Below are 25876 nucleotides of genomic sequence, written 5' to 3'. Positions count from 1 at the left end.
TTACATCCCAATTGGATTACTGAAACGTGCTCTATGTGGGGCTGTCTTTGGAGACTGTTCGGAAACTTCAGCTAGTTCAAAGAGCTGCAGCCAGATTGTTGACCGGGGCTGGTTAGAGGGAGCATACAACTCCTCTGTTAAAACAGCTCCACTGACTTCCAGTCTGTTTTTGGAAACAATTCAAAGTGCTGGTTATCACCTATAAAGCCCTATACGGCTTGGGTCCAGATTATCTGAAAGGCCGTATTCTCCCATATGAGCCTGCCCATGCTCTGAGATCTTCTGGTAAGGCCTTTCTCTCAGTCCCACCAACATCCCAGGCACGCCTGATGGGTATGCAGGAAAGGGCCTTCTCGGTGGCTGCTCCAAGGCTCTGGAACTCCCTTCCCAGGGAGGCTAACTTGGCTCCCTCTGTGCTACAGTTTCAGAGGCAGGCAAAAACTTATTTGTTTCAGCAGGGTTTTGGAGCTACTCTGGACCTCTGGAGCTACTCTGGACCTGTGCTAATGTATTGGATTCCTTTTAATTTGTTACTGTTAAAAGGTGTAATTTGTTACACCTTTTAATTTGTTACTGTTTTTAATTTAACATTTTTTTAAAATTTTACTGTAGGTTTAATTCTATTTTAACTTGTGTAAATGTATATTTACATGTTTTAATTGTACATGTTTTAATCTTGTAAACCGCCTTGAGTCCCAGTACTGAAGGAAAAGGCAGGATATAAATAAATATTATAATCATCATCATCATCATCATCATCAGTGCCATAATAAATACAATGACAAAATTGAACATTTAATTTAGAGTAATGGAATAAAGGAACCAAGGCCAATGAAAATGAATGGCGGGTGTCTGTGCTCCAGTGAGTGTGCTATTATGTTTGTGTCCTGCTTACGGGCTTCCCATAGAGCATCTGCTTAGCCACTGAGCAGACAGAAAGCTGGTCTAGAAAGCTGGGCTTTTGGTCCCATCTAGCAGGGCTTTCCTTGCGTTCTTTTGCAATTCCTTGGCCCTGATCACCTCATTAGTTTCGGTCCCTTGCGGTGTTCCAGTCTAGAGTTCCACATCTGCCTTCATTTACACAGATACGACGCTTCTAATGAATATTTAATGTGAATCTTTATTTTCTTGCTTTAAAGCACTGATGGGGAACATGTTGTCCTCCAGATGTTGTTGGACTGCAACTTCCATCATCAGCCCATGCCAGCATAGCCAATAGCGAGGGGAGTTGAATTCTAATATCTAGAGGACACCATCATCCCCATCCCTGCTTCCACCAGATGTATGTACCAAATTGAAGAGTTTGATCAATTTAATTATCGTTGTCATTTTATGTAAAGCAAACTATTCATGGATGGAGGGGTGGTGGATGGATTCAAAGCCAAGCCTTCCCTTAACAGAATTCATGTTGACAAAAGTTATAATCACTTCCTACAGAGAGCAACTACGACTACTAATGCCATGTATTTGGCCAGCCCATTCAGGACCACTTTGTCTTATTATAATCAGTGGTGTCATAGAGGCAGTGTTCCCAGAAATGCAGCACTGGCACTTTTTTATTCCTGGGGACACTGACCCTGACAGGATCTACACTACTGCTTTATAATGGCTTATAACAGGCTTGACAACTGTTGGGGTCCATGACACATTCCATATACCATTTTCAAACTGCTTTCAAAGTTTTATATTCTGCTTGGTGTAGATCTGGCCCTCATCTGCTGCCACACCTCTGCAGACTTCTCTGTCCCCTCTGAGATAAGCTGCAGTCCTCACAGTAGCTGGAAGGAAATGAATTTTCCCAGCAACAATAAACTGTTCCCCATTGTAATGCAAAGTATTTGGGAGTTGCTAGGTCTTGAATGAGCAATTAAGATCCACTAGCTTTACAAAGCAGCTGCTACAGGTGGAGATGAAAACTTCAAGAACTGGTTTGGATCAAAAGAACTGCCTGGATTTTGGGACTCTCCTTGAGATCATGGCTATGGGCACTGTCATGATGAATACCTGCACTCCAAAGTTTACCACCACACTACTGATTACAATAGGAGTACTGTCATACTGAAATCATCCCCAAAGTTTGACAGTATTCTCTTCCTGTCTCCCCATAAACATCACATTTTGGGGGAGGATTCCTACTCTACCCTTTCTGCATGACGTAGGGAAATGGTGTGGGGCAGGACAAGGAGGACCAGATTGATTTGATTTGCTCACTTTCATTACCTGCAAACAGGTTTGGGAGCAGGTCCGATCCTTGAGGGACTGCACTCCTGGAAGATGTAGTGACACAGCAGTGACTCAGCAGCCGGACGGCAAAAGGGACTCACTGTTTTCAACTCAGTCCATGCTGTGCGCACAAGCAGTTCTTGGGTCTCCTCTGGGTCTCCGTAGGAGCCGTTGAAGAAAACAAACGCATCCTTCGCCAACAGAGCACTGCACACCTCTCCTTGGTACGTGCTGCAGTAGCCTGCGTCGCCCTTGTAGAGTCTGCTGGTGGGAGAAACACACACATACTTGCTCTGTCTAGTGAATGAGCAGATAACAAGGCTTTCAGGTGTTACTATTGTTTGTGATAGATTAGCACAAACTCTACGCCAGTGGTGTAGAACCACAGGCCCGAAGCCAAATCTGGTGCTGCAGCAAAGCCAGCCCAAGTCATTTGTTGCCTGAGGTGAAGGACAGGATGGCACCCCCTGCCCCATCCCACCTACAGAAGCCAACTAAAAGGGCAAGGGAATCTTACTTTGGTGGACAGTGTCCTCACCACGCCTGAAGGCAGCAAGGTAGGTTGGGGGTGTAGAGCAAGCTGTCTGGAACACATAACTCTGCTCTCTAAGAGAAAGGAACAGTCACGGGGCTTCCGCTGCTGCCCTCTCCACATCAGCCAGCATCTGCTGCCTGAGGCAACAGCCTCACTCTGGCAGGATCTACACTACAGCTTTAAAGCAGTTTATAATAGTAGTGACCACTGTTGGAGCCCTGGACACACTCCATATGCAGTTTTCTAACCATTTTCAAGATGTCGTATATCCTGCTTGGTGTAGATGTGGCCTCTCTGTAATGGTCAAGGCTGGCCCTGTCCTGCAGGAATTGCTGCTTTCCCCTAGCCCAGCCTTCCTCAACCTGAGGCGCTCCAGATGTGTTGGACTGCATCTCCCAGAATGCCCCAGCCAGTCCAACACATCTGGAGTGCCCCAGGTTGAGGAAGGCTGCCCTAGCCCAACCACTAACTGTTTGGTGTTTTTTCAGCATTTGTGCCATTTTTCCCCATTCTAAAAGCTTGAAATCACAAGCTGAATATGAGCCAACAGTGCGATATGGCTGCAAGAAAGGCAAATGCTATTTTGGGCTGCATTAATAGAAGTATAGCTTCCAAATCACGTGAGGTACTGGTTCCTCTCTATTCGGCCCTGGTTAGGCCTCATCTAGAGTATTGCGTCCAGTTCTGGGCTCCACAATTCAAGAAGGACGCAGACAAGCTGGAGCGTGTTCAGAGGAGGGCAACCAGGATGATCAGGGGTCTGGAAACAAAGCCCTATGAAGAGAGACTGAAAGAACTGGGCCTGTTTAGCCTGGAGAAGAGAAGATTGAGGGGAGACATGAGAGCACTCTTCAAATACTTAAAAGGTTGTCACACAGAGGAGGGCCAGGATCTCTTCTCGATCCTCCCAGACTGCAGGACACGGAATAACGGGCTCAAGTTAAAGGAAGCCAGATTCCAGCTGGACATCAGGAAAAACTTCCTGACTGTTAGAGCAGTGCGACAATGGAATCAGTTGCCTGAGGAGGTTGTGGGCTCTCCCACACTGGAGGCATTCAAGAGGCAGCTGGACAAGCATCTGTCAGGGATGCTTTGGAGCCCCCTTCCTATTCTGCTATTCTATGATTCTATGATTCTATGAAAAGTGATTCTACCAGTGCTCTCTGATTTCCAAGGCGTCTCAAAAAACATGATGAAAATAACAGAGGAAGAGTTAAATGTTTCTTTGCTGTCTCCACCACTTTTCAGTTTAATATTTCTCATGTAACCTGAAAAGCGATTTAAACCTTGTAGGCCCCTTCCAACTCTGCTATTCTATGATTCTATGAAATGTCTCCCCTAAGGCTTAGGTGCTGGCAGAAAGAGATTCAAGCTGAAACATGATTGGTGTTTTGGGGGAGTTGGGCCCCTCATTTTTGCCTTCGGTCCAGCCCACTGCTGGAATGTGGCCCTAAGAACTTCTCCAAAACTGGAATTTGCCCCTCTTGGCTGAAAAGAGTCCACGCCAAAGAGAACATCCCAGAATGCGGAGAATAATCAAGCAGAGGCTGGATACGTCTTTCCTTTGAAGGAGTTCACGCTAGGTGTTTAAATGATAACACTCCTTTACAAGATGGTTTGCATCTGTAATTAAAAGCTAAAGGTTACAATTCAGCTGGGTGAAGATCTTTTATTAAAGCTTCATGTGTTTTACAAAGGGAATCTATGCAGTCTGACGTATTCTGTGGTGCTCACTCCCAGGTAAGTATGCATAGGATTGCAGTCATCACCTGTAAACTTAATTCTGAGATTTGGATAAGTTTGTTGTTTTACCTTGGCAGGAATTTGTGGCCTTCTGCAACTAGGAGATTTTAGTCACATGGTAATTTGGCTGCATCTGGGCTCACTTGTCCACTCTTGACTGGGATCATATGCTTTTCATATAGACGGTTTTGGGAAAGGACCTTCTGCAACTCTAGGTACGGCAGGGAAAGGTTCCTGCCTATAACCCTGGAGAGCCTCTGCCAGTCAGTGTCAGCAATGTTGGGCTAGATAGACCAATGATAAAAGGCAGGAGGTATTGGCTTTGCAAATACCTACAAGCACAATTTGGTGGTGGTGGGGAGATCTCTGCATTAGCTTCAGTTATGGATGTGCCAATAAGTGATGGTCGTGTTCACCCAGATTCTCTAATATCAGTTAGCTGCTTCTCTCTCCTTGATTTGCACTTGCAGATGTGCTCTCTGTTTGTTTTGCACACTCAGAAAAATTGCACAAAAATTAACGTGACCGAACCTGAAAATTGTGCAAGATTGGCACAAATTTCCAAAGGGGCACAAATTTTCCCCATAGGCTAAAGCTTGAAATGGCACATTTTTAAAAGCTGCGCAATTGTGAACTTTATTCTCATCAAATTTGCGTATTTCTCAAACACAACCAGATGTTCGTGAATTCTCGAACATTTTCAGAGGATGTGTCCTCCTGCTCGCATTCACGTTTGGGGTTGCAAACAGGGCATGCTCACATATGTTGTGAGCAGAAATGAAATCCTTGAACACCCCTAGCTTCAGCTCAACATCAGGAAAATGCAGGAAGACAACCCTTAGCTGGATCCATCATCGCTGGTCATTCTATGTCCATTGACATGAAGGTCACAGAGTTCAGTTTATATCAGGGCTAAATATTTAGAAACACCAGCTGAGCTATCCACAACTTTGTAAAAATGTCCTTCCTTCAGCTGACATTCATCGACAATCTATTTGCCTGAAGGACGGTGAACTGCCTGCTATTGAGAAGATGACTCAAGCATTTCCTGACACTTAAACTTTTGTATATGAATTCCAGCTGTAGGAACACTAATCTTCTCTCTCTCTCTCTCTCTCTCTCTCTCTCTCTCTCTCTCTCTCTTTTTTTTTTTTTTTTCCAGCATTCCATCCCAGGGTTACAACTTGCATCCTAAATTCCACTTCTTTTGGTATACTATCAGGGTTGGATATTTCTTGCTCATGTAAAAGGAAGCAATTAATCATGATGGTAACATGATAGCAGTGTAACATCCCCATGGATATAGTAGACGAGCCAAGAATGATATTTCTACTTGTGCAAAAGTCTACTCCAATCTCATTTCATGAATGATACACACACACCGCCGGTGGCTTTCTCTACTACTATGTCAAGGGCTGGTTTCCTAATCAGTGCTTCAAGTGAGACCTGTAACAAAATATAGCAGGCTATCCGCACCTTTTGACAAGGGTGCTCCTCTTCAGGGTGATTGCTCGCCACCAAGGATACTGGAAGCCAGCTTTCCCCAAACTGATGCCTTCCAGATGTTTTGGCCGTTAGCTCTCATCCGCCCCAGCTAACACAGCTCAGGAATGCTGGGACTTGTAGTCAAAAACATCTGGGGAGCAGCAGTTTGGGGAAAGCTGCTATCAGATATAAGGGTCCAAATGGGCCATTCCAGCTTTCTTCCATGGTTTCCTATTAATGTTCTTTCCCAACAGGCTCCTGGAGGCTCCAGAACAAGCTCAGCCCTTCTTGGGGTGGTGGGATGGGGGGAGAAATTTTTCCCTCTTTGGGTTGTTTTTGTTTGTTTGCTTTTGTACTTTGCATACCTTGGGAGTCACCCAAGCACGTGGATACCTGGCTCTATTTTGGCTCCAATTCTAACTGTATGGCAGCATTAAGTTTGCTATTAGAGAGAATGATCCTGACGACATCTGACTATATTGCACTATCGCAACTTTGTAAATTCGTCACCATTTCCTTGAGTCTCTTTTCCAGGGCAGAATGATTAGCCATGCAAAAAAAGGCTGATTTCCACCACTCATTTCAATCAAGTTCCTCCATTTGTAATTTCTGTGCGTGAATATATTCTGAGCTCGAAGGACTTTTCGTATGCTGCCTTTGTAGCTACAAAGTAGATACAATCAAGAGGGAGAAGCTTTTGTGCTTGATGCAGTCATCAAAGCTATTTATTCTGGTACCCGTTTCTAACTTTAATCTTCATCGTCCACTTAAATAACACCATTCCAGAGACAAAGGACTAACCTTGCCCCATTCTTATTTTTTTTTAATCATAAACAGCATGTTATTTAATACATTTAATTTAATATATTTAATACATTATTTAATACATTTCCTACCATAGAAGGGGAAAGAAAGATATCCATTTTATATGGTGCTTTTGTCACATAGCCAAATTGAGCTGCTCAGGATCTATTGGATTCTTAAGCAGTAATTAGCATTTGTTCAAGGCGGGATCTACACTACTGCTTCAAAGCTGTTTGCAACAATAGTGACAACTGTTGCGGCTCCATATACCATTCCTCCATTCCTCTCTCATCTCAAACTATTGCCCCGCTCGTGCTCTTCGCTCCTCTGATGCCATGTTTCTCGCCTGCCCAAGGGTCTCTACTTCCCTTGCTTGGCTTCGTCCATTCTCTTCTGCTGCCCCTTACGCCTGGAAAGCTCTCCCGGAACATTTGAGATCTACAACTTCAATCACAGCTTTTAAAGCTCAGCTAAAAACTTTTCTTTTTCCTAAAGCTTTTAAAACTTGATGTTGCTCAGACTTTAGACTGTTAGTTATACTGTTAGCTTTACCCTACCCTGTGCCTGTTTACCATACCCAGTGCCTGTTTCCATTCTCTTCCCCTCCTTATTGCTTTACTATGATTTTATTAGAATGTAAGCCTATGCGGCATGGCCTTGCTATTTACTGTTTTACTCTGTACAGCATTATGTGCATTGATGGTGCTATATAAATAAATTATAATAATAATAATTATTATAATATACAGTTTTCAAACTGTTTTCAAAGCGTCACAACTTGCTTGGTGTAGATCTGGCCATAGATGAATTGTGAGAAAGGACAAAGATTTTAGCAGTAACCCAGTTATGCATAACTTAGGATCATAGGTAGCTGCCGTAAACTGAGACAGATCCTTGGTCAATCTAGCAGTATTGCCTGCACTGTCAGCAATGGCTCTCCAGCTTTCAGACAGGCCTGTCTTTCCTTCCCAGCCCTATCTGAAAATGCCGGGGATTGAACCAGGGTTTTTTTCATGCAAAAAATGGGTTTGACCATGACTCTCAACAACCTGGACAAATATATTTAGGATGCAATCCTAAGCACAATTGAACAGAAAAATGCCCTACAACTCCCAGTATACCCCAACCAGTACCTGGCTGCAGCATGCTGGGAGTTGTAGTACTTTTTCTGTCTAAACATGATTAGGGTTGCACTCGTAATTATTTTATTTTCCTGTGCCGGGAACTGGAAGCCGCCTTGATGCTTAACAGCAGAAAGTTGAGCAGTTAGCATTAGGCATTCAAAGACGGCAAAGCCGATTGCGGTCATTGTAACGGTATTCTACTGTACCCTCAAGTCTTTCACAGATCTGAACTTTTGGCAGTGGGGTTGGAGTCAGAGGAGACGATGGATCTGCCAAACCTGAATTCTTCCAGAATAAGATCTTTACAAAGATACTAGGTCCTTCTAGAAGCCTGTCTTGAGTGGTACAGAGGACTGAAATCGGCACACTGCCAGCAGAATTTAGAGTGCATTTTAAAAAATCTTTTCTATTGAATTAAATTATTGGATGGGTCCAAAAAGCAAAGTCTCCCAAAAAAAGTCTCCCATCTGTTTAATGGAACAGATCCAGTCTAGTTCACTTAATCAAATTTCATGGTTTCAGAAGATTAGACAGATGATTAAATCTAAATCTAACGACCAGCTTACCAAGCAGTTATACAAACATTTCTCCTCAGCAATAACCATCCCAAGATTATTCTTACCTCCATTCTACAGGTACAGGCACAAGATCCATCCAAATGAACATTTGTGTTTGGGAGGGGGAGAAATGGAGAGAGAGAGAGAGAGAGAGAGAGAGAGAGAGAGAGAGAGAGAGAGGGAAAAATGGTTAGTGCTATTTATTTATTTATTTATTATTGTATTTATATCCCGCCTTTTTTCCTCCAAGGAACCAAAGGCAACATACATAATCCTCCTCCTCTCCATGTTATCCTCACAACAACAACCCTGTGAGGCAGGCTGGGCTGAGAAGCTGTGCCTGGCCCAAAGTCACCCAGTGGGTCTCCATGGCCTAGTGGGGACTAGAACCCGGATCTCCCGACTCCCAGCCCCACACTCTTGCCACTACACTACACTGGCTCTATTTATGTTGAACTAAAACATATGTATATCATTAGAGCACAAATAAAGCTTGAAAGAATTACATAGTCTTTTTCTAAGCAGTTCTAGGCAGATGGAAGTAACAAAAAATATTCCTGGATAAATAATTGCTCTGGTTCATCTATAAGGCACAGATGCACAGAAGCAAGCTTCTAGCTGGTATCCCTAGTTAGATGAGGAATCCGTGCAAAAGAAGGGAGGGAGGGATTTTGTGCATCATTCCTTCTCCAGTCCAGCCGGCAGAACTGGGATGGCCATGGTAGTATTTAATGGGAAACGTACGCCCCCCAGCAATTCTTTTATGCGCCACAGATTCCCTTATGCAAACAGTGTCTAGCACTTGGAGAATAGAGATTTAGCGCTTCAGGGGGAAATCCTCACTTATGTGAACTCTGTGTTAGGTCACCAGAGTTCACATTGGGGAGCTCTGCCAACACGACCCCTTCCAGAACTGAGCCTTCCCATTGATTTCAAGTCTTCCTCTAGGGAGCGTTGAATCTCTGTTGGGCAAGCAGTGGATTCCACTTGTGGAACTGAATCAGTGGGCCCCTGAGCTTGCGTAACAGAACTGGTAAGGCTGCAACAGATTCAGAGGAGATGTAGGTACCCCGTTGGATACTGCGCCTAATGTACTACTTTACAGACAACAGTCCTCCATTTGAAGGCATCCTCTGTTTGAAGGTCTGTCCACTCCAAGTCTGGTGTAACATCATTTTCCCCCTCAGCCCTTTAGTTTTCATTAAGATATGCTGAGGTACAATAGAGCATGCTCAGTAGCTCAAACTGAAGCCTGGTTCCCCTTTTCTTCCCACAGTTCCTATCAGATTTCATTGTTCTATACAAACAATGGATAAGATCAACGTAAATTTGGGGAAAGAGGATCAGATTCTGTTCCATTTGTTATTTAGCACCCAAATAAGTCTGAAATGCAAAAAGGGAAAGTGTACAATGGTGTTTATGAAGCAGAGGTGGCCCTCCTATGAAGTGGAGTGAAACCTCTACCTCAAGCAGCAGAGCGGGAAAACAGAGTGGCAGGTTGGGGAAAGTTGCTGGCTACTCTTCACTCCTAACCACAGCAGCCCATGTGGGCTGCATTGTTCATGCTTTCCTCATCCACCGCCTTCCTCATGGGCCAGCTACCACTGGCTGTTTTGCCCCGGAAAGAAAGCCACTGCTAGGTGATGATGGAAGGGGGTGTACCTCTTCTCCCACTATCCACTATCATATATATATTTCATTTTGTTTAGAGTCTTGGTGCACTGAGCAGCATCTTTAAGGCCACAGGTAGGGATATACGGCTTTTTCTTTTTCTTTTTTACATCTGTTCCATGGAGTTTCATGGATTGTCAGGCATCTTTCATTCCATTGTTCACTCATTGATGAATCAGATTATTATTATTATTTCCAAAATTGCGCTAATTCGCATTAGCGCTAATGGAAATTAATGCAAATTCACCACCACCGGCCCAAAGTGCAACACCATTCCACAGGGTGTGGAATCCATGGGACGTGGAAAAAGGAGGTCTGCTGCAGGAATCCACAGGTCGGATTCATAGAAATCTGAACTCATTTTAATCTATTGTGGATTTCCCCAACATCCCAAAATGGAGCTTTTAATGTGCCAGACGAGACTCTGAAGTTTTTACATGACAGGCAATAGCAACAACCGCAGCAGCAGCAACAGCAACAACAACAACAGTATTTCTAAAGTGCCTTTCAGGATAAATTATTCTCCCAAGGATAATTATGGGCAGATAATTCGGGGTAAATCATCCTCCCAAGGCAGTTTACAAAATTCAATCAGTACAAAAGGGGGCAGCTGCAACTCTTTTCTCCACGTGCAATCTTAGCATGGACATCTGGAATAAAGATATTTTGAAGATATTTGACAAGCAGGTTGGTTCTAGGCATGTTTACTCAGGAGTAAACTTAATCCAAAACTAGGGTGCCCGGAACTACAGCTTCAGTCTGCCTTTAAGGACTGCAGCAACAGGGTTTTATCTCTTCTTCCCATCCTCTTTATAATAATGTTGTAATTATTTCTTTTGACCAGTGCAGTGCAGTGAGAAAGAATGGGCAAAGGACGGGTGAAGCCAATTGGCTACTCAAGCGACTTGATTCTGACTTCCTGAAGCTGGACAGGTCTACAACAAGGCAGAATAAGGGGCCACCTCAGGCCGCTGATTTTAAGTGACCTGGTACGGCAGCAAATTATTTTCGTTGTTGTATTTTTACTGCCTGGGAGTGTGTTTAGGATTTTCTAGCTCAGGTGCTTGACTGACCTTGGGTCCTATGTACCTTGACTGGAGGGCGCCATTTGCTGCTCTGCCTCAGGCAGCAAAATCTCTTGGGCCGGTCCTGTTATTAAGGGACATCTGCAGTGGTGTGAAAGACCTGCCAAACTGGTATGTAGAAAGCGTGCTCAGTCCTTCCCTAGGTATTCAGTGCCATTACCATGCCCATATGCCATAAAAAATGGAAAAAAAATGTATCTTTATCCCAAAACAGTGAGCGGAGCTTGGTGATGATGTCATGCATGAAACTGAACTTCAACTGAACTCACTAGAGGAGAGAGGAAGGAGAACTTTTACCTTCCTATTTCAAGACTGCTATAGCTCAGGCTGTCCCAGCAGTTGGGGGTAATGAAGCGGCTTAACGTTTGTTTGTTTGTTTGTTTGTTTGTTTGTTTGTTTCAGGCTTCATAGGCTGTAGTTGGAGTGATAGATAGATAGATAGATAGATAGATAGATAGATAGATAGATAGATAGATAGTGATAGTAGAAGGTTGGTATATACAGGGAGCATTCAACTGCCACAATTCAAAGTGCTAGTTATAAAACCCTATATAGCTCAGGACCAGGTTATCTGAAAGACCATATTCTCCTTTATGAGGCTGCCCATGCCCTGAGATCTTCCTGCCACCATCTTCCTGTCCCCACACCTGGTGGGGACACGGGAGAGGGCCTGCTCGGTGGCTGCTCCAAGGTTCTAGAACTCTCTTCCCGGGGAAGCTTGATTGGCTCCTTCCTTGCTATGTTTCCAGAGGCAGGCAAAAACATTTTTTTTTTCAGTTGGGCCTTTGGGAATAGCCTGTTAATACACTGGATTATTATTTTTTAATTTGTCATTTTCCTTTTAATCTTTTAAATATTTTAATACTATAGATGATTTCATTATATGTTTAACTTCTGTGTAGTTCTATTTAGATGTTTTAACTGTATATGTTTTAATTTTTTAAAGCCGCCTTGAGTCCCAGAATTGGGAAAAGATGGGATATTACTACTACTATTACTACTACTACTACTAATAGTAATAATACATAAACCTACTTTACGCCATTGGATCTGTTAGCTCTGCCAATCCTCAGGCCACATACAATCAAGGGTGGGTGAGTATTGTGTTCTGACAGATAAAGGAATTGAATAGCCTGGCCCAAACACCTTTCCTCCCACCACTAATCATCTGATGGTTTCCCAGCTTTCTGCAGCTTTTTCCCCCATTCTAAAATGTTGAAATGCCTGCCCTAAGGTTTATTTACTGGAAGTAAGAACTGTAAGCTACCATATGCCACTCTTTTTTGTTTGTTTGCCCCACCTCTTTTGCCCCAACCACCACTAGAATGTAGCCCCTCAAGAGCTTCTCTGAAATTGAATTCGGCCCTCTGTCAAGGGTGGATTCCTGCATTGAGAAGGGGGTTGGACTCGATGGCCTTATAGGCCCCTTCCAACTCTACTAGTCTATGATTCTATGAGGTTCTCCACCCCTGTTCTATTACCTTTCATATTGGGCATGTCTACACGAAGGGTTTGCCCCGGGGAGGGGTCACAGTAGCGGCAGGTCATCTACACGACGCAGCCACCATTGTGAAGCCATCCAGGGGCAAACCCCAGAAACTCCACTGAAGAAAAGTACGGCACTTACCCTGACTTTTTCGGCTGCGGAGGTGTGTCACAGCCGATGGCAACCCATGATTGGTCGCCATTGGCTTAACAGGGAAGGGGGGGACCTCCAGAAAAGCCCCGTACCACATGGTAAATAATAATAAAAAACGGGGGGAGGGGGAGGAGAGGAATGTTCCCCACGCCTCTGTGAAAATAAAAACATTAAAATGGGGGGAAGGAGAGGAAAGGGGCCCGTTCCTCCCCCGCTTTTTCATTTCTTTTATCTGTATCTGCGCAGCTGCACAGATACAGATAATAAAAAACAGGTGGGGAGAGGAAGAGGCAGCCAGAGGGAGGTCAGAGGGAAGAGAGGTGGTTCGGGCACCCTGCGTCCCTCTCCTCATCCTGGCTACCTCATTCCTCTGAGCGCTGCGGTGGGAAATCCACACTCGTGTTCTTTCTCATGCAGATGCCGGGAAGGAACACAAGTGCAGAAACCAAAGCGCCACCATCAAGATGGGGGCATGATCACACACATAAAAATCGAAATCAAAGTAACCTTTTTGAAATCAACGTAGCCTTGTGTAACACGATGAATAAAGGAACAAGGTATTTTCTCAACGTTGGGGGACTCTGCGTGTTTTCTTTTGAGAACCAACATCACAACTCTCTTAGTAAGTAATAGTCAAGATGTTGGTGGCTCACTGAACTATTTTCACATGGCCGTTAGGTGATATTAATATAGTGCTCCATCACAGTTACTTCCTTCTCCTGGATGAGTTTACAGAGTGGTCTTAGGACACCGTAACCGGGATGGCAGCAAATAAGTAGGAAATTATAGCTGTGCAACTTCTGAAGTGTATAGAGGAAGAAATAGCTTGGAATGAGGTGGACTTCTAGATCAAATTTATCCTGCTGCAAATTACAAGGAAGCCAAGCTCTTGCCTTTCTATGAGGCCTCTCTGTGTGTCTGAGAGTAAAACCCCTGCTGGAGTTAAATGTCATTTAATCCTCCACAAGCTGCCTTTCCCCCCTAAAACATACCTGATACATTGATAGTGGCTGCAGCTTTTGCAGTGCCATACGTTTCACTGTGCTTGTTGGTGGCTATGCAGGTGAACAAACCAGGCCGGGTGACGTAAACTTGCAGCCTAGAATCAATCACTCTCTCTTTTACTGTTTCTACAATGGATCCTGCTGAGACCTAAAGCAAAGAGACAACAAAGCTGAAGCATTGCATCTAAATAAAACAAAGGAATTATCTCACAAGAGAAGCTGGAGCGGTGAGATCCAGCAGGCAGAATGTTGAGCGGGGACATTGGTTCATCTTCTGCCTCTCATCTTAGCTCATTTTGGGGCCTTGAATAAAGCACTGGTTCTCTTAGATTCCATTTTCCAATCTGTAAAATGGGAACATTAAGGAATAACCTCAGGGATTGTTAGGAGACTGAGGCCTTAGCTAGACCTACCAGTCTAGCGGGATGGAGGGGGTCAAGATCTCGCAATATTTTTATCGTGAGATCTCCCCCTCTGTTCACACACGGCGCAAGACGACCTCAGAGAGAGAGACATCACGCCCACCATTTTGGTATTTTTTCTTAAAGAAGAAGATATTTTTTTTCTTAAAGGTAAGGGTTTTTTTAAAAAATATTTTCCCCATTCACCCCACCCCACCCCCGATGGGTGCAGTGCTCCTGAAGAGCTCTACGCCCTGTGCGCAGCTCCTGGCTCCTCACAAGTAACCGCGAGGAACGGAAACAAACCACAACGCCCAGACACACATTCCACGGTCTCGGGATCTGCCTGGGACCGCGGAAAAACCAGGCTCAAAGGGTAGGGCGAGATCCCAGGGCAAGGGAAGGATCATCCCTCCCTGATCCCGGGATCCCCTGTGCATCATATGAACACATCAGGGACGATCCCGGGGGTCGCCCCAGGATTTCACCCCATCTAGCTATGGCCTATGTGCAATTAAAGCCTGAAAAGCACTTTGTGCATTAAAAGAGCTATATCAGGAATGCTTAGGCTATATCTACACTATGAAGTAGATTGATTTATCTGTTTATTTTATTAAATTTACACCCCACATTTTCTTCAAGAAGCTGGAGTTGCCCCATTTTAATCCCCTTGAAAACCCTGTGAGGTAATTTAATACACCACACTGGCTCTCTCCAGTGTCATGGCTTCTCCCAATTAAAGCAGTGTCACAGTTTTTCCCAATTAAAGAAGCCTAGGAACTGTATTTTTGTAAGGATGCTTAAAGTCTTTGGAGATCTCTAGTGCTCCTGACTAGCACTGGAGCGAAAATCCACCTGGGCTCGTGAGGGCAGCGGACGCCCCTGCGTCCAGCCTTCATGGGTCCAGGCAGACATGCCCAGTGACAAGGACTGGCCCACACCTGACTACTCTCGGCCCTTCAGCAGGAGGAGTCATGGTTCCGCACTGACCTGCGCCCTTTGCCTTTCCCCCTGGTGCGTTAATGGCAGCTGCCATAAACACAGTGGGGGAAAATGCACAATTTGCTCAAGGCTGGGGAAATTGTGTATTTTTCTCCCTCCACTGCGCAATTTCTTCAAGCCTTGGGGAAACTGTACTTCTCTCCCCTCCCCGCCCCATGCGAATGGGGAGAAATGTGATCTCCCCAAGGCTGGGGAAATTGCATTTCCCCCCTCCATTCTAATGGCTTTTTATATTGTGCTTTTTATATTGTATTTTGTATTTGTGTTTTTAGACTGTTGGTTGTTTCGTTGTGCTTTTCATGGTTTTAATTTTTGTGAACCACCCAGACAGCTTCAGCTATTGGGCGGTATAAAAATGTTATTTATATATATAACGCTTAGGTATGTTACCATTTTGCCATGCCCACTTTGCCTTCAGGAATTCTAGAATGGCTTCCGCTGATACAGGTTGCTAAGCAACAGTAACAACTTGTAATGTCAGCTGATACAGGTTGCTAAGCCCCTCACCCAACTACTCCGGGCTTTCCAAGGTAATCCTACCCCCCTTTCTGCCTCTTCGCTCCCCCCACCATGAAGGGGGCAGTGCCACGGTCCGGAGTATGAGCGAGGCACGGCTGGGGGCCTTGGTGGCCGGGTGGGAGGCCACTCGCCTGCTGCAAGCTGAGGCTCCGGCCTAATCTCATGCAAGCTGGGCGGACGGCCCAAGGCTGACAGGAACCCTGGGAGAGGGGGACACCTGCTCCCCCTCCCTCCGACCTCCCTGCACCCCAGGTCTGCCAGACGGCACTGTATTGGCGGCCTCCAAGCAGCCCGCGCCCCCCTCCAGCCCTTCTGGCTCTGGGCTTTCCAAGGTAATCCTACCCCCCTTTCTGCCTCTTTGCTTCCCTCCCCCACAAAGGGGGCAGTGCCATGGTCCAGAGCATGAGCAAGGCACAGCCGGGGCCCTTGGTGGCCAGGTGGGAGGCCGCTTGCATGCTGCGAATGAATAAATAAATAAAAAACGATATTTAATTAATAAACTTTAAGATATGCTACAACGGCATATGTTACGCTTGGTACACCTAGTAAATAAATAAATGGCTGTGGCCACCATTAGAATGGAGGAGAAAAATATGTGATTTCCCTAGCCTTAGGGAAATTGCATTCCCCCCAAGCCAATTGGGGCCTTAAAGGCCCTCTTAACGCTTTGCCTCCCACCACATGCAAATTGGGGTCTTAAACAAACGCCTTCTTAATGCAAGGTTAAGAGGGCCTTTAAGGCCCCGATCGGTGTGGGAGAAAGACAAAGCACACTAATGGTACGCCGAGGGAATTGCGCACTTTCCATAGTCCCCAGAAAGTGTGCTTTGCTGAGGGTTTGGGAGGGTTACGCAGCCTCCCAAGCACTCGACTGGCCAGTCTCCTCAGAACAGGGCCAGACGAGCAGGGTTCGGCAAACTCATGGGGTGAGCCCCCACATGAGTTCTCTGGTCCTGATAGAATGACCGTTCCTAAGGACAGAGAATCACTATCTAGCATGTTTAAGCCTGTTGTGTAGAGATACACCCTTAAACTTTGTCACATTGCACATCACGGGCCTTTTTCGTTACAAATACCCAGCCTGTTTGAAAATTGTAACCATTTCTAAAGGCAATGTGGAGTAGTGGCTAGAATGTTGTACTGGGACTTGGGAGATATGGGTTCTAGTCCCCACTTGGCCATGAAGTTCACTTGCTGACTTTGGGCCAATCACTGTCTCTCAGCCTCACAGGCCTGTTGTGAGAATAAAATGGAGAGGAGGAAGATTATGGGTTCCTTGGAGGAAGAAAAGGTGGGATATAAATGAAATAATAAAATTAAAATTAAAAAAACAATAAAAGGCAATATAGGCTCGGAAATTTAATTTCATCCCTTCAGGATATTTACCTGGGGTGAATGCTTCACAAGTACACTAACATGGAACACTTTCTCCCCCAAAAATGTGATTCCAAAAATACTTAATTAAATAAGGAGGCGGTGTTAAAGAGCCAAAGATTTATCACTAAAATTTAATACCCTGCTCTGATTGACACCAGTGCTTAGAGCCCTTTATTCCACTTTAATTAAGGAGACGTAATTCCAACATTAATAAGAATGTTCATGGCAATGTCTAACGCTAACCAGAAGCTGGTCCTATGAAAAAGTGGCTGTGTCAGCAAAGTCGCAACCTGACCAACCCCGGTTTCTTGTTTCTGTTTAAACATTTCACTTTGTTCCAAGTGAAATTTTAATAAAATATTTTCTTTCTTCAGAAATCACTTCCTTGGATTTAGTGAGCAGAAATTATTCTTGCTGGTGTGCAGAAGCAATTTCCTCAGGGCATGAACTTGGTTTCCCTTGAGTTCATCCAGGTGCTATAATGTCTGACTGAGCTCATGCACCAGATTTAATGAAATCCCAGGTTTAAACTGCATTTCTTTATTTTCCATAGGACATCTGTTGATTTCTCTGCAGTCATAGAGGTCAGTTATGTATTTCAGCCGGGACAGTGTGTGTTTTTGCACTGAGAGATTCCAAATTCTGAAACCAGAGACCAAAGTCTTTCTTGTGTACGAATTTTGCATTTTAGATCAGTCGGTCCAAGTTTTCTAATTGATTCCTGCTGAATTGTGGTTATAAATAGACTTACATTTATATATACAAGGCACTTTACAGCATGCATCATTAAAAAAGAAAAAGAGGGGAAAGTCAGTCCTGATCCCAAAGAATTTATGAAGATGACTCTATGATGGGATACAAGGGAAGGGGGATTTGGGGGAAGAAACGAAAACTATTCAGTGTGCAAAAGTTTCATCTTCTGACCATAAAAATCTCTATTCTGCTACGCTGTGGTTTCTGAGCTTTGGCCCACATGTTTTCCTGAACACATAAGGACTAGAACCTTTGAGAAACATTGTTTTGGTTTTTAATAAAAAGGGGAAACAGAGGTTCTCCAGTTCCTATATATGCCACCAAACTCTTTGGAAGAGAATACTGTAACCATCACTACTATTCAGTTGTTCAGATTCCTCTGACTTTCAGCAAAGTTGCTGCTCCACTGTTTTAAGTTTCTTATAGGTAACCATATGGAAAGGAGGCCAGAGCTATCTTTAATAGTTGTATAGAAAAGGCAATTTCAGCAGGTGTCATTGTTATGGTAAATTTCCCTTTTCATCACAAGAGTTAAAACTGCAGGGGCCCTGCCCTCTTTTGTAACTGACCAAGAGAGCAGGGCTCCTGCAGCTTTAACTCTTGTGATGAAGAGGGGATTTCACCAGGTGCTGCATGCATACAAACGACACCTGCTACAACTGTTGAAGGTACAGGAGCCCTGTCTTCCTTTCTATATGGTCACCCTACTTGTGGCTCTCCCTTCCTTCTGCTCTTATTTGTACTTGCATAGGCTGCACCTAAAAGCTCAATTCAACAAGCGTTTTATTGCACGCTTGTGACTGAGCACTCAGATTCCTCAGAGGTAGCTCATATGATGTCATCTGCCTCTTCCGCCCCTTCTGGTCTTCCTTGCGCTGCAAGGAATACCAGAAAAACTCCGAAATATTTTTTAAACTGAAGTTACTGCTCTCTCCTGCTGTGTGTGGGAGAAGCAGCGTGTTCACAACGAGGGACTGAATGGCCCTCATGCACCTTGTTTGCTTCCTGTTTGAAAATAGGAAGTAACTGAGTGTCCACGGAGAAGTGACGGTAGCCAGCGTTAGCCAGCGTTTCTTCCAAGGTGTGATGGAGCTTTAAATCTGAAAGACGGTCGAGTCAGATCATCTTGTGTGTATGTGTGCCATTCTGCTCTAGCTAAAGACTTTGGAAAGGAAATGTGAGAGCCTGAAGCGTGAGTCAGAATGGTTCATTCTCAGCAAGGACCACACAGTGAAGAATTCTATCCTTGCCACGTTCACTGATAGAACTCATAGGGACAGGAAAATCAGTTAGGAAGGCTTGAAAATAGCTTCAGTATTGGGGCATTCTCCTGCCAAGCCCTCTTTAGGTAAAACAATCTTCTTACTGGCACAGGTAGCTTCAAAGCAGCTTGAAAGGCAATTAAGCATTGCAGCCTGCGATTTACTTTCTGGAAACTAATAGAAAATAGCAGCAGAAAGCCTTGTGAACATCGCAAGTAATTGCCTTTTTAGCCCTTCTAAGCAGACAGTAAGCTTTTCTACTTGAAATGTGAGACTGTGTTAAATTACGATTTCTTGAATACAGAAATACCATGACTCACGGTCAAGAAAGCCTTTTTTACCCTTTAAAAAACCCATTAAGAGAATTTAACCAAAAAGAAACCAAGAATCTACCTAGGCTGCATACTTATATCCATTTTATACTAGTTTCACTGTCACGGCTTCCCCAAAATAATGCTGGGATCTGTACTTTGATGTTGTGGGCACTGAAAATCCTCTGTTATACTTAAAAAGCCCCACGTTATTCTTAACTTTAAATTACATTTAGACTGCACTGGATATGCACACTTAGCTGGGAGTAAGTCCCATTGAACTCAATGGGGCTAACTTAGAAGTAACATAGGATTGCACTGTTAGAGATTACAGCTAATAGTTATGTCCTCCATGAAATTGGTATAAAAACTCATCTCATAAGCTATTGGCCAGACTTAAGTCTTCAAATAGGTACCTTTTGTTCCATCTGTTCCTGGTTAAGGATTCCGGCAGGCACTCATGCAACAAAGTTTCTGCTTGCCATGTTTTTAAATGGTTTCGTCTTGGAGAGCACAGTTGGTTTTTGCCTTGCAGGCATGAATGCCAAATCGCTGACAACCCAACCCAAACATGGCCAAGGTAAAGGAATGCACAGAGGCTACAAAAGCTCTGCAAACTGAAACAGGCCAAATGTAACACGCTTCTCTAGGGCCAAAGCCACTCAAAAAAATAATTTCAAAAAAATAAAGCTCCATTGACTTTTCATGTTTAAGTTGCCAAATTTTATGCTTTCACATTACAGATGCTGTCAAATTCATAGCTGGGGTGGAATTCAGCCTCGGATCCACTGTCCCTGTGGTTAGCTTTATATCACTCTGCCAGCTCTTGGAGACCAATATTTAAAGTACCTTTATGGATGGATATTACAGAGCAACAGTCAGGTCTGGCCATGACATTTTGGCTGAAAAATTCATCTGGCTCCCTACTTCCCCCTTATTTTTTTGGGACACAACCCACTGGGAAGTTCTCCTCCACAAGATCCTTTGGAACTCTCGCTGTTATTTATTTCTAAAATGTGCTAGACACTATGCAAAATAAAACAGAAGGAACTTTAGCCCACAGGCTTGCAATCTAGGTGGGACTCCACACGAGAGAGGGCCTTCTCAGCAGTGGCCCCATACCTGTGGAACGAACTCCCACCAGCGGTCTGCCATGCACCATCCATACAGACTTTCTAGAAGGCCTTAATACTGTTTTGCTGTTACTGCCCTTGCTGTTTTTATTGTTAGTTTTTACGGTCAGCTTTTATTGTTTTTAACTGATACTTTACTGTCTATGCTTTTATTGCTTTTAATGTTTATACTATTTTAGGTATGGTTGTAAGCCGCCTTGGGAGGGCTTCTGCCCTGAAAGGCAGCTAAGAAATGTTTTAAATCAATAAATAAAATTAATAATAATAATAATATTTCTTACCCACCTCTCCATTTTGATCGAGGTGGAGAACAACAGTAAATATAACAAACATAAAACTGAATTAAGAACATAATATACATTGTTAAAACATCCTAAAAACATTCTAAAAACATTCTAAAATCCCCCTGGATAGGCCTGCCGGAAGAGATCCGTCTTGATAGCTTTCTTGAATGCTATTAAGACTGTCAAGTTGACAAGTCTCCTCCGGCAGGCCATTCCACAGTCTGGGAGCAGCAAAAGAGAAGGTCCTCTGGGTAACAGTTGTTAATCTAGTTTGTACTAGCTGAAGTAGATTCTTCCCAGAGGACCTGAGTGTGCTGGGCGGATTGTACTGGAGAAGGCAATCCCGCAGGTAGCCTGGATGCAAACCATGTAGGGCTTTAAAGGTGATAACCAATACTTTATACTTCGCCCGGAAACACAAAAGGATCCAGGGAATGGGAAGAGGCAGGAACAGGTTGTTAACTGCTGAGCTTGTGTGAAAGAATTCAAATAAAAACATCATGATGACAAAGTGAGAAAAAGAAAATTAAATGGTCAGGAACCCAGCAAGAGTACAGAACACTCTCTCATACTGACTCAGAACATTGGTCCATCTAGCTCAGTAATGTCTACACCAGGAGTAGGCTACATACATTCCCCTCCCCATCCTATTTTGTACCCTTGCCACCAAATTCAGTGGTAAGGAGGGGGAAGCTTGTTTTAATGGAAAACTGCTCCTCATGGCTTCCAGGAGCATGATTTCACATGAAAACAAGAGGCACGCTTTCCGCACGCGTTGTTTTAAAGCAAAATATTGGGGGTTTTTCTCACTGCCAAACGGCCGTTAAAATTTGGCTGCAATTCAGGCACAGCAAGTGCAGGGCTGGTGGCCACCAGTAGGTTACGGGGGGTGAAAATTGGCCCCTGGCCCCTCTGAAGTCGCCCGCCGCTGGTCTGCACTGACTGGCAGAGGTTCTCCAAGGTTTCAGACTGGGACCTTTCTTGGCCCTACCTGGAGATGAATCTGGGAACTTCTGTATGCAAAGCAGGTGCTCTACCACTGAGCTATGGCACTTCCCCAAGACCATCTAAACATTCACCCAAGCTTGCATTGATTCTTTCTTGTTTTCATTCTAGGTGTTCATTTTGTGCCTCAGGCTAATGATTCTTAAACTCTGTTGTCTTGAGGACTACTGGTGTTCTGGGGTGGGTGGGTTTCGTTCTTGCTGGACCACTGCATTTTCTTATACTGGAGCTGCCACAAAACTCAACAATCCTGCCCAGCTATGCAGAATACACCATGAAAAGGGGAAGTATTGCTAGATAGGGGAAATGTCCATAGAGGGAAGTGTTCAGAGGTGTGTGCAGGCTTCATATGAATGAGTTGACTCAGGACAGATAAATCATACAGTACAGCTGCATCAGAAAGTAGAATGAGTTGTGTTTTCATTCAACATTCAGCATCACTGTTTGCTTTGCAAAAGCCTTTATCTTTTTCTTGATATTTTCTTCCTGGTTTTAAGGCCCAACTGAGAGCAAACCTTGGTTAAAGGCTCTGCAAATCTTGGTTAAAGAATCACACAAGTTCCTACCACTGGAATGGCAAGGACACTTACAGCTTTTCCATTCTCAAGCCATGTTACAGTAGGAGTCGGAATGCCTGTTGCTGCACATCGTAGAGTTACCACAGAGCCAAAGCTGACGTTGTAGGATTCAGGAGCTTTCAGGATTCGGGCAAAAACTGTACGGAAGAAGACAAAGACATTAGTAAAATGTTTCGTAGTAAAGAACAGCCACTGGTCAAACTTGAGTAATTTGTTTCACTCCAGAAAGCTCATGGAATAGAAGAAATGCAAAGCCAATGCAAAAGTTTGATCCCAAATAATTACTGAAAGCAAAGAGAACAGCTTTTGTTATTTGTTTTGGTATGTTGGAAAAAACAAAATGCAGCCATATTTTCCACCAGTTCTGCACATCAAATTATGTGCGTTCTATACTCAAATCATCAAAATTCTGCATTATGGTAACCCAATGCTTTTCTCAAAAAGCTGGCTTCTGGGGAATGAATTTTTTAAATATATATATATATATACACATTTGCATTTCATTGGTCACTTTGAATACTTTATGATTTTCCTGCAATGGGCTTCATTGAAACTGCACCCCAAATACTGCCAGGCCCAATCACAGAGGCAAATGAAGCCTTATGTAAAAAATTATAGGGCATCATTATCTACGTGAATGTTTTAGAGAGAAAGATCTGGCCTAGGGTGTTGAAGAAGGTGCACAGCACAGAGGCAGCTCAGCAGCAAATTGGCTGGCTGTTATTCCCAGCATTCAAGAGGACATGAATAAGAGCCTTCATATCGTCATTGGCTGAGTTCTCTGCTTTCCATTTATATACTGTGAGCTCCATCAGATGAGCGTTTTATTGCATGCTCGTTACTGCAGGGCCCCACAAGCTTGATCACGTGTGTGTGTGCGTCCGTGCGTGTGTAAGCCAGCTCCTGGTCCAAAAGTGGTGGCCCTCCCCTGTTTCACACCAAACTGAGTTTTTACTGATTCACAATGTTTCTGTGATCCATTCAAGGGTCCCAGCCTCATCAATTCTTGTACAGTTGTGATTATCCTGTTCTGTGGTGGCCCCAAACATTAATGGAATTATTCTGGACCACCAGGTCCTCCTGCCTCAGACATTTTGTGGTCTGCATCATTACATACCCCCAAAGGTGCACCACAGAATCTCTTGGAAGGCCACAAAAGATTAAGGAGAAGTGTGGCTCTCAGATCATATTCAAGCCCTGACTCCTTGCAAAGCAGGGTTGCCCAACCTGCAGCCCAGGGACCACATGCAGCCCCCTGAAGGCCTTAATTGTGGCCCACCACAGGCCAACCTCACTGCCACCACCAAATTCATTCCCCCAGATAGCTTTTTCTGTGCTGGTAGCACCAGTGAAGAAAGTGTGATCTGGCTTGGGATGGGATGGGGGATGGAGAAAAGCCTCTATATATTTCCTCTTCCATGAGATTCTTAGGATCTGTATCAGGAACGCTGGAATGTGTGTGTGCATATGCATATGAGTGTATGTGTGTATATGTGTATATGCATGTGTATATGCACATATATGCAGATGTACCAAGCCAGCATCAAACGCAGCCCTGAGGGCCAAAAAAGTTGTGCAGAGGATAAAGTTGACCCCTTCTCAGACTGGATTCTGAGTGAAGCACCATGGCCTCACTTATGCCCCTAAAATTCCTACCCTAAGTAAAGGCTTAGATTGCTTATAGAATCAGGCCAGCCCCTCTTAATTGTCTGGACTTGCAAATTCATTGATCCTCAGTGAAAAGTGTTCATGCCACATGTATTCCACCAGTGAATTATCAAAAGCAACGCTGCTGACAGATTTAGATATAGCAACTTGAAGTAAAAAAAAAAAGTACTTAAAATGTAAACAATTTATATCCGGTGTCTCTATATAAAACCCCTGTAATACAATGACTCATTTCTATATACATGGCAAGTCCCCAAAGTCAAGTGCATGCAAGGATAAGATGTGTTCAAATTACCTTCCCTAGGAAATGAGTAAGGACGTTCTTTCCATGCCAGTGCTGGGCCTTGTTCTATGCACGCACCAAGGAGCCTTTGCTCGGATGTATAAGATTAGAAGTAGGCCATGTGTGCGGGCTCTGCTGCCAAGTGCATCCAGTGAATCTGATGCTTCTGATGAAGCGGACTCTAGTCCACAAAAGCTTATACCACCTTCCCCAAGCTAGTGCCCTCTAGATGTATTGGACTGCAACTCCCATCATTCCCAGCCAACGCATCTGTTGGGCACCACTTGGGGAAGGCTGGCTTACGCCCAGTGGAGGCTGGTGGCTCCAATGTTGGCAGGGTGGTGAATCTGTTCTGGATTTCAGCCAGAACTGGTTAAAACTCTAAAAGAGCTATCCAAGGTTCACCTTGACGAGTTCCTTTTGAGTTTTGACTGAAACCTAGAGCGGATTCACCACTCTGCCAACATCGGAATTACCAGCCTCTTCTGCTTATGCCATTATAAATTTGTTAGTTTTTAAGGCCCCACAAAACTTCGTTGTTTTCAAATTTAGCTAGTGACTCCAACTAGGAACCAGAAGTTTCTCAAGTGGTTTTAATGAGGAAAACACTGGAATACCAAGTGAGGAAAAAAATACCTAATCCAGTTGCTATTCTTTGTCTTGAAAGAGTTGCACAATGTATAAATATAGTGGCTTTTGTTTAATTCTTAAGGCTGCGTCCTTTTGCAGTATCAAATATTACAGGGCTGAGTAAAAATTCAAAAAAGCATTCTGAATCTCCATTCAGTCAAGGCAGCTAACAATGAAATCCAGATTCAAAACAGAATCTGTATGGAGGACTTCATATAGGCCTTTTATTTTATTGTTGCTGTTTGCTGGTGTGTTTTATAGTTGCTGTTTGTTATTCATTATTATTTTTGTTTGTGTTTTAGCTTACTTGTTTTATTTTCTTAATTTTGTATGCCACCTATGCCCAGGTAAAGAAAGGAGAGTTATAAATATTGGACTCGGGTTGGACTCGATGGCCTTGTAGGCCCCTTCCAACTCTGCTATTCTATGATTCTATGATAGAATAGGGTGACCAACTGTCAGGATTTTCCCAGATTTGTCCTGGTTTTTGTTCTTTCCATGGTGTCAGGGGGGATTTTCTCTAATTTTCAATAATGTCCTGGAATGACACACCTTCCTCTTTAAGGCTGCCATTAGCATGGCAGGAGGGAATGACATGCTTTCTTGAGGCACATCATTCCCCCACCCCGAGCTCCAATTGAGGTCTTAAAGGGGAAAGTGGGTCATTCGTGGACATTATAGAAAAGGCCCCAATTGGAGTGGATGGTGGTGGTGCAGAATGAAATCCTTTCCCCTCCTCCACTCCAATCGGGTTCTTTAAGGTGGCGGGGGAATAACGTACTTTCTGCAGGACTCAGAAA

The 25876-nt window shown here is 44.0% G+C and overlaps 1 protein-coding gene across 1 annotated transcript in view; it reads right to left on the bottom strand.

Moving 5' to 3' along the window:
- The window catches only part of MUSK (muscle associated receptor tyrosine kinase), a 71484-nt gene that overhangs the window by 24493 nt on the left and 21115 nt on the right, over positions 1-25876 (bottom strand). Inside the window, exons 6-8 of the mRNA XM_063129192.1 lie at positions 22508-22632; positions 13855-14018; positions 2221-2487 (exon numbers count right to left, since the gene is read on the bottom strand). Of these exons, the coding sequence (XP_062985262.1) occupies positions 2221-2487; positions 13855-14018; positions 22508-22632 (556 nt within the window). The remainder of the gene's footprint in view (positions 1-2220; positions 2488-13854; positions 14019-22507; positions 22633-25876) is intronic.

Source organism: Elgaria multicarinata, chromosome 6, assembly GCF_023053635.1.
Source record: "Elgaria multicarinata webbii isolate HBS135686 ecotype San Diego chromosome 6, rElgMul1.1.pri, whole genome shotgun sequence".
Classification (NCBI taxonomy): Eukaryota; Metazoa; Chordata; class Lepidosauria; order Squamata; family Anguidae; genus Elgaria; species Elgaria multicarinata.
Note: the sequence above shows the minus strand (reverse complement) of the source record. Positions and strands in the feature narration are given on the sequence as shown.